Raw genomic sequence first — 13,838 nt, 5'->3', positions numbered from 1 at the left:
AAAAAATTCATTTTCTGTATTCCATCTGCCTTGCCCTCCAGTGTGCTGGGAATTAATACAGCTTTTTTCCCTATACAGCAGTTGCAAAGGCCATGGAAAGCTTGAATTTGAAGAAGCTCAGAGTTTCCTCATACACTGTGCTACTAAGTCAACGGAAAGACTGCACTGCAACACAGGCTGGTTCATCTGAGCACAGTTTGGTTAAGGATGCTGACCTGCTGTCCTGGTTTCAGCTGGGACAGAGTTAATTTTCTTCACAGAAGTCAGTGTGAGACTATGTTTTGGATTTGGGATGAAAATAATGTTGATAACTTACTGATGTTTTCAGTTGTTGCTAAGCAGTCAAGGACTGTCCAGCTTCTCATGCTGGCCTGCCAAGTGAGCAGGCTGGAGGTGCACAGGGAGCTGGGAGGGGACACAGCCGGGACAGCTGGCCCAGGCTGGCCAAAGAGATATTCCATACCATACAATGTCATGCTCAGTATATAAAGCTGGGGGAAGAAGGAAAGAGGGGGATGTTTGGAGTTACGGCATTTGTATTGCCAAGTCACCATTACGTACGATGGAGCCCGGCTTCCCTGGAGATGGCTGAATCCCTGCCTGCCCATGGGAAGTGGTGAATGAATTCCCCGTTTTGCTTTGCTTGTGTGCGCCACTTTTGCTTTACCTATTAAACTTGTCTTCATCTCAACCCAGGAGTTTTCTCACTTCTACCCTTCCGATTCTCTCCCTTGTCCCACTGTGGGGGAGCGAGCGAGCGGCTGCATGGGGCTTCACTGTCAGCTGGGGTTAAACCACGACACCTACAGAAATAATGGGGGCCTCAAACCGTATCTGCCATGATGTGCTACACCTCAAGCAGGCAGTGAGACTACTGAGCTCATCACAGAATGCGGCAGGTATACCTGGTGACCTTTCCTTACACTTACTTCCTCTAGATTTGTTCCAAATATCCTGCCATGAAATCTATTTCTAAAAAAACACTACCAAGTGATAGCTATAGAAATAAGCATTTGACTTGAAATGCCATATTCAGGAAATTACATTCAAAGCTGACACACAAAGTCGTGTTAAAAATTAAGCGTCAAAATAATTTGGGAGGCAAAAAAATGCAGAACACAAGTTCTTAGTGCCCCCTGAAATGAAAGAAATTCAAGCAGTCTGGTGAACAGAAGTTCACGCTGCAATAGTGTGGCATAGTGCTATATTTATCACTAGGGTCCTGAACAGAGAGTCTACTGTACAATATATGAGACATACCCCAAAATGCTTCCTAATGCTGAGGTCAGCTGTCACAGAACAACGTAATGTGATTAAAACTTAAAACAGGTGGCTGCTCTGGAAGTGCTTCCTGGCAACAGTCCCTGGCCCATACTAATTCCCAAGCTACCAGGTCCCTGTAACAATCACGCTGGGGTCAGTCTAACAGCAGAGATAGTGGAGATCCCATGTCCAAAAACATTTCCTGCCACTATCAAGTTTCCTAGAGGTGCAGAAAACTAGCATGCATGTCGGTAAAGAAAAGCCCTGAAGTTCAATACTAACTTTCTCTCTTCTTAAAAACAAAAGAAAACTTCAATTTGGAAAAAAAAAAATATGTATGGGCCTAGATTAAAAGCCAGCAGTTTGATATTCGGCTACATGAACTTTCAAATGGCATTATAAAAATACAGATAATTGGTATTTGTGTTTTAATACCAGACTTGGCAAGCGCACATCATTTGGAGAGCATCACATAGTAGCTCCTGTGGATAGTAACAGTCACTCAGTTGTGGTCTACTGCTTCTGAATTTTATCTACTAGTTATCTAATGAAACCCATAAGACCTTTCCTTCTCTGCCAGTATTTCATCCTTCCGTGGCCTGACAGCCAGCTAAGCACTAACGCAAATTAGGAAAAGCAGCTGTTAGAAAAAATCTCTTAAAAGAATATAATGACACCCCACAATTTTCTAACAACTTTGTAAGTAACGTAATACCTGTACAGTGGGCTTACAACTAGATCTCTCTTCAGTCTTCATTTGTGCAGGAATATACGTAAATTTTACGCCGCTGGCAGTAATCTAAAACTAGTGAAACTGAAACATAATGCAACGATATAGCAATATAACATCATTACCAAGTTTGTTTACAATCTTTTTACAAAAAGTCTCCAGAAAATGTGTTCCATAGTGTAAATATCCATAGGCCAGTGATCCCCTTGGATTTGGGGTGGGATCTAAGGGTGCACAGGGCTAGAGAGCCTCTTGGACCACAAACCTGCCTAGGCTGCACTAAACCCCCGGCTACATACCATCACCTCACAGGCCACAGCTGGGAAGCTGCCACTCCTGTCCTATTTGTTCTTACTGATCTAACATGGCTACATAAAACAACAACAGTTTTAATTTCAAAGATTTTCTGCACAGCGTTGAATAAATACAACTTAAGAAATTTCAAGGGTAAAGATCAGAAATAGACATTAAATGTACCGAAAAACTCTTCTGGAATGAATTTGTTGCGATAGCAAAGCAAATCAATGTACTTCCAAAGAGAAGAGGACACGACTGACTGTACTGTCTGAGCACTAGGCAAAAGGGAATTAAGAAGTCATTCACAAACAGGAAACCCCCTGCTGACATTCAGCAGTGAAGTTGTTTTCAGAGTGCACCCATTGTGAAAAATAAAAAGCTTCATGAAAAGCAAGGATCAGACAAGGGAAGTGAGAATATGAATGCCAAGGAGGCTGAAGCAGCAAAAGATCAGAGCGAGCAAACGCAGAGCCAGCTGAAGGCAGCCTGGTTGATTTCTGTCATGACTCTGCAGTCACTAACAGGTGGATAGATAGGAGCTTCCACCCTAGCATGGTACAAAAGGCATGGGCGTGCAAGTATTTAAAGAAGAGTTTTTAAAGCCTTGGAGGAATTCAGCTTTAGAAACTGAGGAATACGGTTGCTGAAAACCAAGATAAGTCAACATGGGAAATGAAGGAGAAAATAACGAAAGTAAGTTGCATACAAGTGACACAAGCAAACAGAGGAGAAAAACACGTGCATTTAAGAGAGAACCCTCATGCCAGGTAACTGCAATATGAAGAAGGCTCACACGAGGCCACAGGTCCTTAGCCAGTTTAACCTTTTCTGTGTTTCAGCCTTTTTTCAGCTATTTGTTGGGAACAACTCTGTACTCAAAAGCACTATTTTTAATTCAGCAGAAGAAACATGGTAAGACACTCACTGCAGTTAAAAGGGTTGAATGTTAATAGTTCCAGTTGTTTTAAAAGTACCTGAAAGTTTGAATTGAAATCCATAGTTAAAAATAAGGCACGGTCAACAGGGCTAAATACTTTGGGCATTTTGTGTTAGCAGAAAATTTTAGTACACTGAATTACAGGCTCTTAAAATTTGTGGTTTTTCTTTAAAAATTTATGACAAGCAAACTCAGAAGACACTGAGATCAGTATGTGGCTAAACTCAACTAAAGATGACAACTTACAATCTCCACTATTTTATTCAGATAGAAACAGGGATTGTGGATGCCCACTGTTTGGATATCTAGAAAATGTAAGGAATCAATGCTATGCACTGTTTTAATACGACGAGATGCTGTCAATGCAAAATTAGAGTTGACAAATTCTCTGCAGTATTTCCCTCTTCCTTACATAAATTGCCTCAGCCTTCTGCAAACTCAGTATCAACCTAAGGTTATGTGTCAGTTATTAAAATAAACTAAGCCACAGACTTCTGGGAAAACCTCTTTACACCGAAAAGTACTCTTAGGACTCTGACACCTGGTTAAAAGCCTAGAGGATGAACTGCCATATTACAACATCATTACTGAATTCTTTGGACTTACCACTTCAAAACCCTCTTTATTTTGAACATCTGTCTTTCAGGGAGTCTGCTGCTGCCTACACACTCTTAAACAATTCAACTTCATTGTTTACTATTATAATAGTGCTACTTCCTTTCCACACAACTGTCCTCACTTGCATTTTTTTCTTGCACTTCTGAAAGTCTAGAAGTTCTACAGGTTGAAATACATTTACACTTCTACTTGTCTTGTTGTGCCTAGATAATAAACATCTGAAATTATAGCAGGATATTCACATGGCTTATAGAGTACAACTTCCCTGCACACTGCAGAAAAAAATGTCTTCCTTAGCTCTGAATTTCTAAGTTTGGACAGCTATATCATGACCTTCTTGTTTTTTTTGTTGAAATGCTTAGGCCTTAAATGGACATGAATTTAAGGGCAGGGAGGGGGGTGGGGAGAGTGTTACTCTTCTACTCTGATTTTATATTCCAATTTGGTAAATAGCTGGTTTTAAGCAAAACACATTACTTAAAATTGCCAGTATAAAAAACTTCTCTTGGTATCAAAACTCAGATGTGAATGTTTTCGTGTTCATTCCTTGTAAGAATCATTATTAGAATAAGGACAGCAAGGAAGAAGAAAATGTCAAGATTTTTTAACTATTTGCAACAGTGTAACACTGAAACAGTGTGACAAGCTGGAGAGGGTTTATCTTAATTGTCCTATTTTAGTTTCCCCAGACAAAATTCTAGGCTTAGCCACAAAGGCTAATATTCCCATGTACATTCACGCCTAAACGTAGGAAGCTCTCATGCTGAAACTACCACTATCATCACTTTGCTGGTGGACTTCATCACACTGTATTATGTACCAGTCACTCATGTACTAGACAAAATCTCACTAAAATACTTACATAAGAAATGAGTGGCATAGCATCAACGTTGCTTGGAAAGCCATTCTTTTTTCTGGTTGAAGTCACAGAAAATGACAGCAACTAATACTCTCTGATGTGGAACACTTTCACATGAGCAAACAGATACAGGAGGAGGTGATGAGACAAAAAGAGATGAAAACGGATTACTCAAAATGGGAGGAGTTTTTACAGAAACAGAGCTAATGGAAAACAGATGAAAAAGGGTTATAACAGAATCATAAATAATTCTTTTTAGAGGACATGGATGCAGAGGTAGAATAATTAAAAAGAAAAGAAAAAGAAAGGACACAGCAGTAATTGGTCTCTCTCAGCTAGAGAAATGACCTGTCAGGTAGGTCTGGGAGCCAGAAAGCCAGATACAACGCATGCATTCAGCACTGGAATGAGAGCTCTGCAGAGAGCGCCTCTTCATCTTCAGACACAGTTTCAGGGGTGCAATTCTGGCAGCTAACCCTTCCACCTCCCTCAACCAAGATGACGTATAGAAAGCATGAAAGAAGAATGAACAATATGTAACTTTAAAACCCTAACAAAGCCTAGGAATCCAAAAGATTAAAATAAACGTTCCAATCACTGCAATGCAGCCTAGGAAATTGCAGAGAGGAAAGCACATCAGAAATGGTCATGAGTTTTGTTTGAAAACCAAAAGAATGTGTGAGTTCTCATCTGCATTGTCATTCCCACCAGTCTCCTTAGTAAGGGCACAGCAACTTCACAGAGGATTCATTTTTTTGGTCCCCTGTTATCTAAGCACAGACCTGAATTACTCCCTGTTGAACAAGCCTGACAAGATATATTATGACACCATGCAACTCTGTTCTTTGGCTTCATAAGGACAATAACAAACGTGGTTTACGCATTGACTAAGCCATTCCTTCCTTAACATTCCCCTTTCCTTTTTTCCCCTCCCAAGACAGTATCTCCCTAGAAAAAGGAAAATTAGATGATAATAATGCAACTGCTAATATTGGGTGTTGAATTTCAATTTTGTCTTGTACTCAGAGATTAGCAAATTGCGAAAATTTATTTCTCCATAATTTGCTCTTTGTTGCTCACAAATTCAGAAGATTATGTGCATTCAGATGCCAAGGCTCATTACATATGGAAGGAAACAAAATACCAAAGTATACAGACCAAAGTTTCAGAAAGTCACAATAGCAGGTTAACAAAACATCTAGACAAGATCAGAGTCTATTTATTAGTAATTAATATTATGCACCATTAAGTCTCACAAATCTGGGCACTATTTCTACCGTATCCTCATCCATCACTTCTCACAATACCTGTAGGTATATGGTTCATTCATAACTTCATCTGGGCTCCTACAAATTTGTCTATGGCATCTTGTGAGTAGTGTTAGGGCCTAAGCTCATGAACAGATGGAGTGAGCAAAAGCAGCAGCAGATGCTTTTTCAGACAGTGTTCCTGCTAAGGTTGCAAGAAAGTACAGGCTATGGCAGGTGCTCTGCCACCTTAACATGTGCAGTGATGCACAAAGAAGCACAACCACCTCTTTTGGGCACCCAAGACAAGACTGAAATTGGGTCTAATCTTACTTCATTCTTCAAAGTGGATCAGTACTGCCTTGCATGGTGATTTTGACTACTGTCAACAAGCCAGCCTGCCATGACAGCAGTACAGAAAAAGACAGCATTCTCATCTAATTCTTTCCTCACCTAGACAAACTGTATAGAATCAAGTACATAGTCTGAAAAAAAACCAAATCACATGATCATGCTAGAGAATAAACAACATTGTTCTGTTTCTTCAATCCTTTTCTGTACTCTAACCTGGGACATAACCATACTAAGGCTATAAATAATGTATTCCCAACATTCCAGTCCCATCAGATCCTACTTTTCTCAAATGTGAGAAGTAACAGTGATGATATATAATACTGTGAAAATTCCCAGCTTCTACACGGTTCATAAAGTTAGTGTATCTCCACACACAGATACAGGACAGCGATAGTTATGCATCTAATTATGCTAATCAGGCACTTGTAAGTCAGGTGTAGGCTGTCCACCCATTTGTCTCGATTGCAAATCACTTCTAATTTTTTAAAAGATTTAAGGTATTTTGAAGAACTACATCCTTACCTCTTTGAAGAAAATAAAACAGATGTTTTTATGCTACTAGAGACTTAAATTCTCTATTTAAAACATACACTTACTTTCAGGCAGCTATTCCATGATTTCACATACAAGTTACATAGACAGTGGTCACTGTTTTAATCTATTCTAGTAATTAAAATATGTATTAATTATGTAGATGTGCTCCATTCAGGACCAAGACAAAAACCTGTTTGTGTAGCCTTTTGAATGTGCTCTAGTTATCAGAAAATGGGCCAGAATCAGAACTCAGGCACTGACTCACCACGTGGCCTTGGTAAACTGCTTAGAGAGCACCAAAATGTTCTGTCTCCCCAAGACTTACCACGTGCGAGATCACTCATCCTAGGAGCAGTCTCTGCATTTTGACTCCGGACAAGCTCAGTGTCCCTGTGTGATTCCTGGGTTGGAGGTACTGAAGATGCTGAGGAAGAAGAAGATGAAGAGGAAGAGGCTGGTTTGGATTTGGAATGCAGATCATTCAGTCTCAGAAGATTTTCAGGAGTCACAGTGTCTGCATTCACTGGGGTAGTATGCAGTGTGGCTGATGTTACTGGGAAGAAGCTCTCTTTGCTGTCCTTTGTATGCTTTGGGGTTGTGGGTGTTTCTCCTGTGGACTACATAAACAAAAAAGGGCAGAAAGAGACAGTGAGAAAATACATGCCAGTAATTCTGCATATGCTACCTGCTTCAGTGACAGCCGCAGGCAGTACAACTTTTTGTAGACAGAAAACACTCTCTCTCAAGCAAATATAAAAATCAATCACTATATAATCAATCACTGTATAAAGCAATCTCTCTCATTTAGAGATTATTTTTCTGTTCTTTACGGTCTATTTATCAAACTAGCACTTGAACATTTATTCATATTCACATTTACAATGCTTTATTTAACAAATCACTCACAACGTAACATACTTTCTTGAACTCCATTATTAAGCATGAATTACAAATTCATGTGAACAGACACATTTCTTTCATTTAAAAATATGTTGCCAAACCCTTGACCTGAACAAACAGATCTGCAGTGCTTTAAGAGAAACTGCAAATTATTAAAAGAAATTATTCTTAGTGAATGATGTGAGAAGCAGAAAAATGTATTTGTTTACAAAATAAGTGATCAGCGTAACCCCAAATCTTAAATTTCCAATAACTGCAGAACTGAGAAACAGTAGTATCCAACTTGGAACTATGCTCTGGAAGGTCTGTTGCCTTTGCAGAAGTAACAGTGTCACTAAGAGCGATGCTCTTCTCCAAAGCCAGAGCTAAGAATTTAATGCAGTGTCATTAATTATATAGACAGAAGATAGAAGGGTGACATAAATTCACCAAAGAAGGGAACAAAAGTACCCACAACACAGGTATATCCTCTATAATTTTTATTAGCAATCACATGAAGTATTCTTGCCTGTGAGGCCACAGAATGCATTTATTTCATGCTCTTTAGAGTCTTCATTTAATGAAGACTTATTGGACCATAAAAGATATGGTTGAATGGAATCCTCAACTGTTTAACTGTCTCTCTCATACCTCTACCATGAAGAAAAACTCATTTTATCCATGGAGATAGAGCATGAGTGTTTGAAACAGAAATAAAGAGTTCTGCTGTCAAATGTAAAATCAAATTGGGCCATAGTGTCCTAGATAACCAAAGATTTATTACAATACCAGAAAAATCAGCAGAATTTCACTCAGAAAACAGACTAAGATTCAGCTGGAGAAATTGCATATTTAAAATTCAGAAGGTGGAAAGCACATAAGTACTTCTTTTTTTTAATTGCTGGAATGTATTTTTGAAGTTCCTGAACTTGATTAATTAATCTCTAAAAAGCATATGATTAAAAACTGCCAGATTCTATGTGCACACAGAAAATGAAATACAGCAGCTATATTCACAAGAATTACCATATTGGATCAAAAAAGGTCTATTCTGCTTCTGAAAGCAGCAAGCTTCAGAAGGCAGCAAGTTTCTGAAGCTTAAAGCATCAGTTCCAAAACTAAAGGTCTCAAGATGTACAAATGGGATCATGCAAACCTCAGGGAAATTAAACTGCAGAAGAAAGCCTTAAGCCAGAAGCGAGATCACTAGAGGAAATGTTTTCAGCTGTGATTTAGAGGGAAAACCCTTCACATCCATGCACTTCATTAACTTACATGATACATTATGTAGAACCTGAAATCTCTGTGCTTGTATTGTATCCAGAATTTTTTCATCAGAAATACATGAAGGTACTACTAGTTAGGTACATATTTGTTAAAAATCTATCTGCACTTCAAACTGTACTTCTATAAAAATGCACAGCTATTTCCATAGACAGAAAGAGGACATTTGGAAAGTAACTCAGCAATATTTGGATGGTACTCAGAAGAAAAATGATTAGTCAGAGAAGGAGCACAACATCATGCAGTAATTCCTGCTGGAAGGGACCCCTGGAGTCTCTATTCCAACTTCCTGCTCAAAGCAGAGCTGACTTCAAAGTTAGATCAGCTTACCGCGGGCCTATGTCCAGCCCAGCTCCAAATATCGCCAAGCACAGAGATTCCACAACCTCTCTGGGCCCCTGTTCTAGTGCTTTACCACCTTCATAGTGAATATCTTTTTTCCTATCACTTCATCCAATTTCTCTTGCTCCAACCTTAAATGGTGCCTCTCATTTGGTTCCTTCCCTCTGCTGAAGATAGCAATTCCATACCCCCACCCTCCATTAGTCTACTCCTCTCCAGGATGAAGCAACCCAGTTCCCTATGACTTCACTGCCATAAGGGCACACTGTTGACCTGTGTTCAGGGCTCCAAATCTTTTTTGGCAGAGCTGTTCCCCAGCAAGTATGCTGCACAGGGGTCATTCTGCCCCAGGTACAGGACTTTGAATTTCTCTTTGCTGAACCTTCCGGTAGTTCCTGTCAACCTTCTCCAGTCTACTGAAGTTCCTCTGAACGGTAGCCCTGCTCTCCAGCATATTGACCATGACCTTCAAGTTGGTAGTATCACTCAAACTCACTAAGGATTCACTCTATCCCATCAGCCAAGGAATTAGAGAGTATGATGCCCTGGAATAAGTCTCTGAGAAATGCTATTGGGAACGGACCTCCAGGTAGAATCCCAGTGGCTGGCCACCACACATTTAACTAGGCAATGGAGGCAGTGACAAATACGGAGAAGAGGAAGGCAGCCTTGTAAGTACTAGATGATCAAGCACATAGAGAGAAAAGGTTGAGACTGAAACAACCCTTATTGGTATACATAGATGGAACCAAATTCAAATCTAATTTCTCTCAAAATGAAGATGCTGCATCAGGGGCAAGAAAAATTAATCCGTTTTTATTTTGAACTGGTTCCTCCAAGTGAAGTTGTGGTTTGGGCAAGATTTTTTGGGGTTTGTTTTTTGTTTTTTTGTTTTTTTTTCAGAGAATCCACCTGCCTCATAAAGAGAGTAACATTTTATCTGAGCAAGAGAACAAAGTTGAAATTAACATGTTTGTATCAGCAAAACCATGACTAAAAATTCTACTGCGTAGTCAAAGAGTGCAGCCTTATACCAAAGAATGGCAACCAAAGAAGATTTTCATATTTATAGCTTTAAAGGGAACCTTCCAGATATGACCTGGTGAAGAGTTGTCTAAGGCTTCTACAAATAGACAGGTTTTTTTCAACCCAACGAAACAGAGAGACCTTGAAAGGAGAAAAAAAAAAAAAAACCCCACCTCTGACTTTTTCTCAAAAGCTGCAGTGCAGATAGAAGAAAAAGGAGGAGAAAGCAATCTTAAAAAAAAAAAAAAAAGAAAGAGTCAAAGCATTAAAAAAACCCCACTGTTGGCTACTGTGTATTCTGCCACTCACATGGCCCTAAGAAAAAGGATTTAAGCCTCCTTTGTAAGTTTTACTGGATCCAGAAACTGAAGAAAACCCAAAAGCCGTAAGCAGAAAGCCAAGAGGAGCACCACTGAGGCACACGTTCTCTTCTCTAAAATATTTAGTTCTTAGTGTAAGGGCAAGAATTCCAGCACCTCTGACCAGTAAGTGATGCTACTCACAAAACCCAGTCCAGTGCAATGTCACTGACCATACTGCTCAAGACTTATGGGGCCACATTTCATCATCCTACAGGTGACTGCCTCCAGGAAATCACTACTTTGTAACACCACATTTGAGAAATAAACCCAGAAAAAAACTCATTACTGGAAGTCTTGGATTTGCCAGAAGCACTTTATGTTCATCTATATCTACTGCTATACCAGCAGTAAGGCACAATACGGATTATTTTCCACAAACACATAGAAGGAAACTCAGAAGCAGTGATAATCCTTTACCAGTGTTTTATGTGGTTTCTCATTAGGAGATTTTTCGCAGTTTTTACTTTGTTGTGGCACAAAGTCAAAACGACAGAAATACTCCTTCCCCCCTACCCCCCAATCCACCTGACCATGCTGAGCATCTCTATTATCACTACTGCATTTGAAATACAGTAGCTTTATTACAAAGTGGTTTTAATCACCAAAAGGAAATGAATCTTATGTTGATGAGGATGCTACTCATAGAACAAGTGCATATAGCTGAACTAAGATGAAAACTTGTTTATCTGCCTTCTTCATATCTTTCACTGTAATTGCAGGTTCATCTAGTCAAGATCAGACTTCCTTCTGGACTTTTAAAAACAAAATGAGGCACTGAAGAGTGTGCAGTAATATTACTGCCTTGACTACTATGCTATCAAAGTGGATGGAAGAAACATTTAAGGCTTACTAACATCCAAACGACATTTCACAAGAGGGTGAGAAAAATAGTCCATTACTTCAATAAATATCTGCTATGTTATTTGCTCTTCTTTAAAATACTTATTAAAAATGTTCTTTGTTATGAAGTCTGTATAAAGCCAAAATTTAAATGAGTAACTAGCACGCATGTTTGTGTGAACTGTGACTATTTCTGGCTTATACAGGGATCCAAATCAATCTCCTTATCTGCTAAAACCTTGACTCTTTAAGCATACTCCTCAAAGAGATCATTCAGTTTCACAAATATGGACAAACCCTTCCTATGTTGAAAGCTGATGTAAAAAAGAAGTTAAGAAAATGCAGGAAAGCCAGCACTGGGACAGCCTTCCACCAAGAAACATACTGGCAAAAGTGCAGAAGTTTTTCACAGATGTTAGTGGAAAAAATAGCTCCCTGTGTTTCCCAGTGAGGTGCTTCAGTAATCAGACAAGAGCAGCAGCAAAAAGAAATTGAGCATTAAGATAAAATGTAGGAAAATTTTACTTCATAGGCTATCTATGAAGAAGTCATAAGCTAAAAAACCTGACCAAGGGTTTATGTTTACCTTATTTATTATTGTTTTCCAAACACATTTTGAAAAACAAAGAAATTCTACAGGAACCTTACTGATACTACTTGGCTCACTGCTCTCGGGCTGTGGGAAAAAAGTAACAATCAAATGTTCCATAGAAAGGGAAGGTGATTGTCTTCCCAACAGAAGTTTCCTAATGAAAGATGCTGGCACTGCAACCGTTACATAACATTTTCTTGTTGATTTTTTAAATTACTCCCATGTCCGAGTTTAGCACCCTAGTGCTCCGAGTCCACCTACAAAAGGCATGTGCCTTTTTAAAAGAACACCAGTGCACCACCACAAAGCTTGGAAGCTGTCACACAAACTGGCTGAACAACATGCCGGCCACGTGCCACAATATCACCACTCCAACTTCTGTTCAATATTGTGTTTAATTTAAACTATGCCTATTCATTTTTTTTTTTTTCTCTCCATCTCTCTGCAGCAATGTCTGAAAGAAATCTCCTTTGGAAGTCTTCTACAAGGTACATTAGAACTAGCAGCAATATCCATGATCCAGGTTCTGAAGAATCTTCTATCTCCTAGGATTACAGTTTTATATACAGAAAATAATCAAGGTTTATATGCATATGATTGAACTGCACTCTAGCCTAACAAAATCCTCTATTAAATCCTCCACAAACACATGCAATGGCTTAATGTCCTGCTCTACACAGGCAGCCATATTCCAGCAGTGCTGCCATACACAAAAACATCATTATTGGACTGAGAGAGAGAAGGTAGTATGATGAAAAACATTGATAGACAAAGTAAAAGACAGAAAGTGACTTTTCTTTCCTTCATGTTCACTTAATGATTGCTTTCTGCAGGAGACAGAAGGAGGAGAGCTGTTAATTATATCAAGAATACACCTCCAGGATAGAGTGAGAGGGGGATGCCATGGCAACTGGCAAATCAACAGTGAACAAAATGGTCACTCTTTGGTAGGAGTGAGACCATGAAAGAGCTCGTCCTTTTGTCCCCCCTACCCCCACCTCCTCCTTCCTCCTCCTTTCTTGTTATCATTGCTGCATTAATAAAGCATACAGACAACACAGGTAAGACAACCTTCTCTGTAAGCAGTCTCTGACGTTTTGATGTGCAGGAAGAAAAGATGAAAATTAGCAGCATGTGGGTGGAACAAAAAGGGGGGGGAAACACATGAGGTAGAACTAGAGATGATTATTTTCTAATTATTTAATATTTTACTTATTGTCCTGGTTTTGCTGGGATAGAATCATAATATCAGTTTTCTGTTCAAGAAAGCTGCATTTCTGACAAGACTGCAGCACCTGTTACTGTGAGAACAAAGTTGATACGACACTTTCGTTTTAGTTCCTGGCCAGCCATGGTGTGGGGGGTTCCACAGTGACCAAGGCCTCCAACAGTCTTGAGACAGCCAGGTGCTAAAGCCAGGAGGAGCGGAGGCCAAGGCAGCTGACCCAGGCTGGCCAACAGAAGTATTCCATACCGCAAACACCACGCTCCCCATCAGCTGGGGAGTCTGCTGGGAACAGCTGGCTCCTCCACGGCTGCCATCCCTGGAGGGTCTCTCCTGTCACTCTGCTCTCCCTGCGCTGGAGCTGTGCTGCTCACAGCGGCCGCCGACCAGTGGTCCCTGCTGGGAGCGCACAGCTCACGACCACTATCTGGGCTGTGTATAGCTCTGTG

General features: G+C 39.8%; 1 protein-coding gene across 1 annotated transcript in view; it reads right to left on the bottom strand.

The window, feature by feature from the left end:
- CABIN1 (calcineurin binding protein 1) overlaps positions 1-13,838 on the bottom strand; it is a gene marked incomplete at both ends in the record, with an annotated part of 120,477 nt that overhangs the window by 7,884 nt on the left and 98,755 nt on the right. The window contains one exon of the mRNA XM_082007744.1: positions 7,165-7,456. Coding sequence (XP_081863870.1) covers positions 7,165-7,456 — 292 coding nt within the window. The remainder of the gene's footprint in view (positions 1-7,164; positions 7,457-13,838) is intronic.

Source organism: Phaethon aethereus, assembly GCF_964289735.1.
Source record: "Phaethon aethereus genome assembly, chromosome: 17".
NCBI lineage: Eukaryota > Metazoa > Chordata > Aves > Phaethontiformes > Phaethontidae > Phaethon > Phaethon aethereus.
The sequence above is the reverse complement of the archived record's forward strand: the minus strand, read 5'-3'. Positions and strand labels throughout refer to the sequence as shown.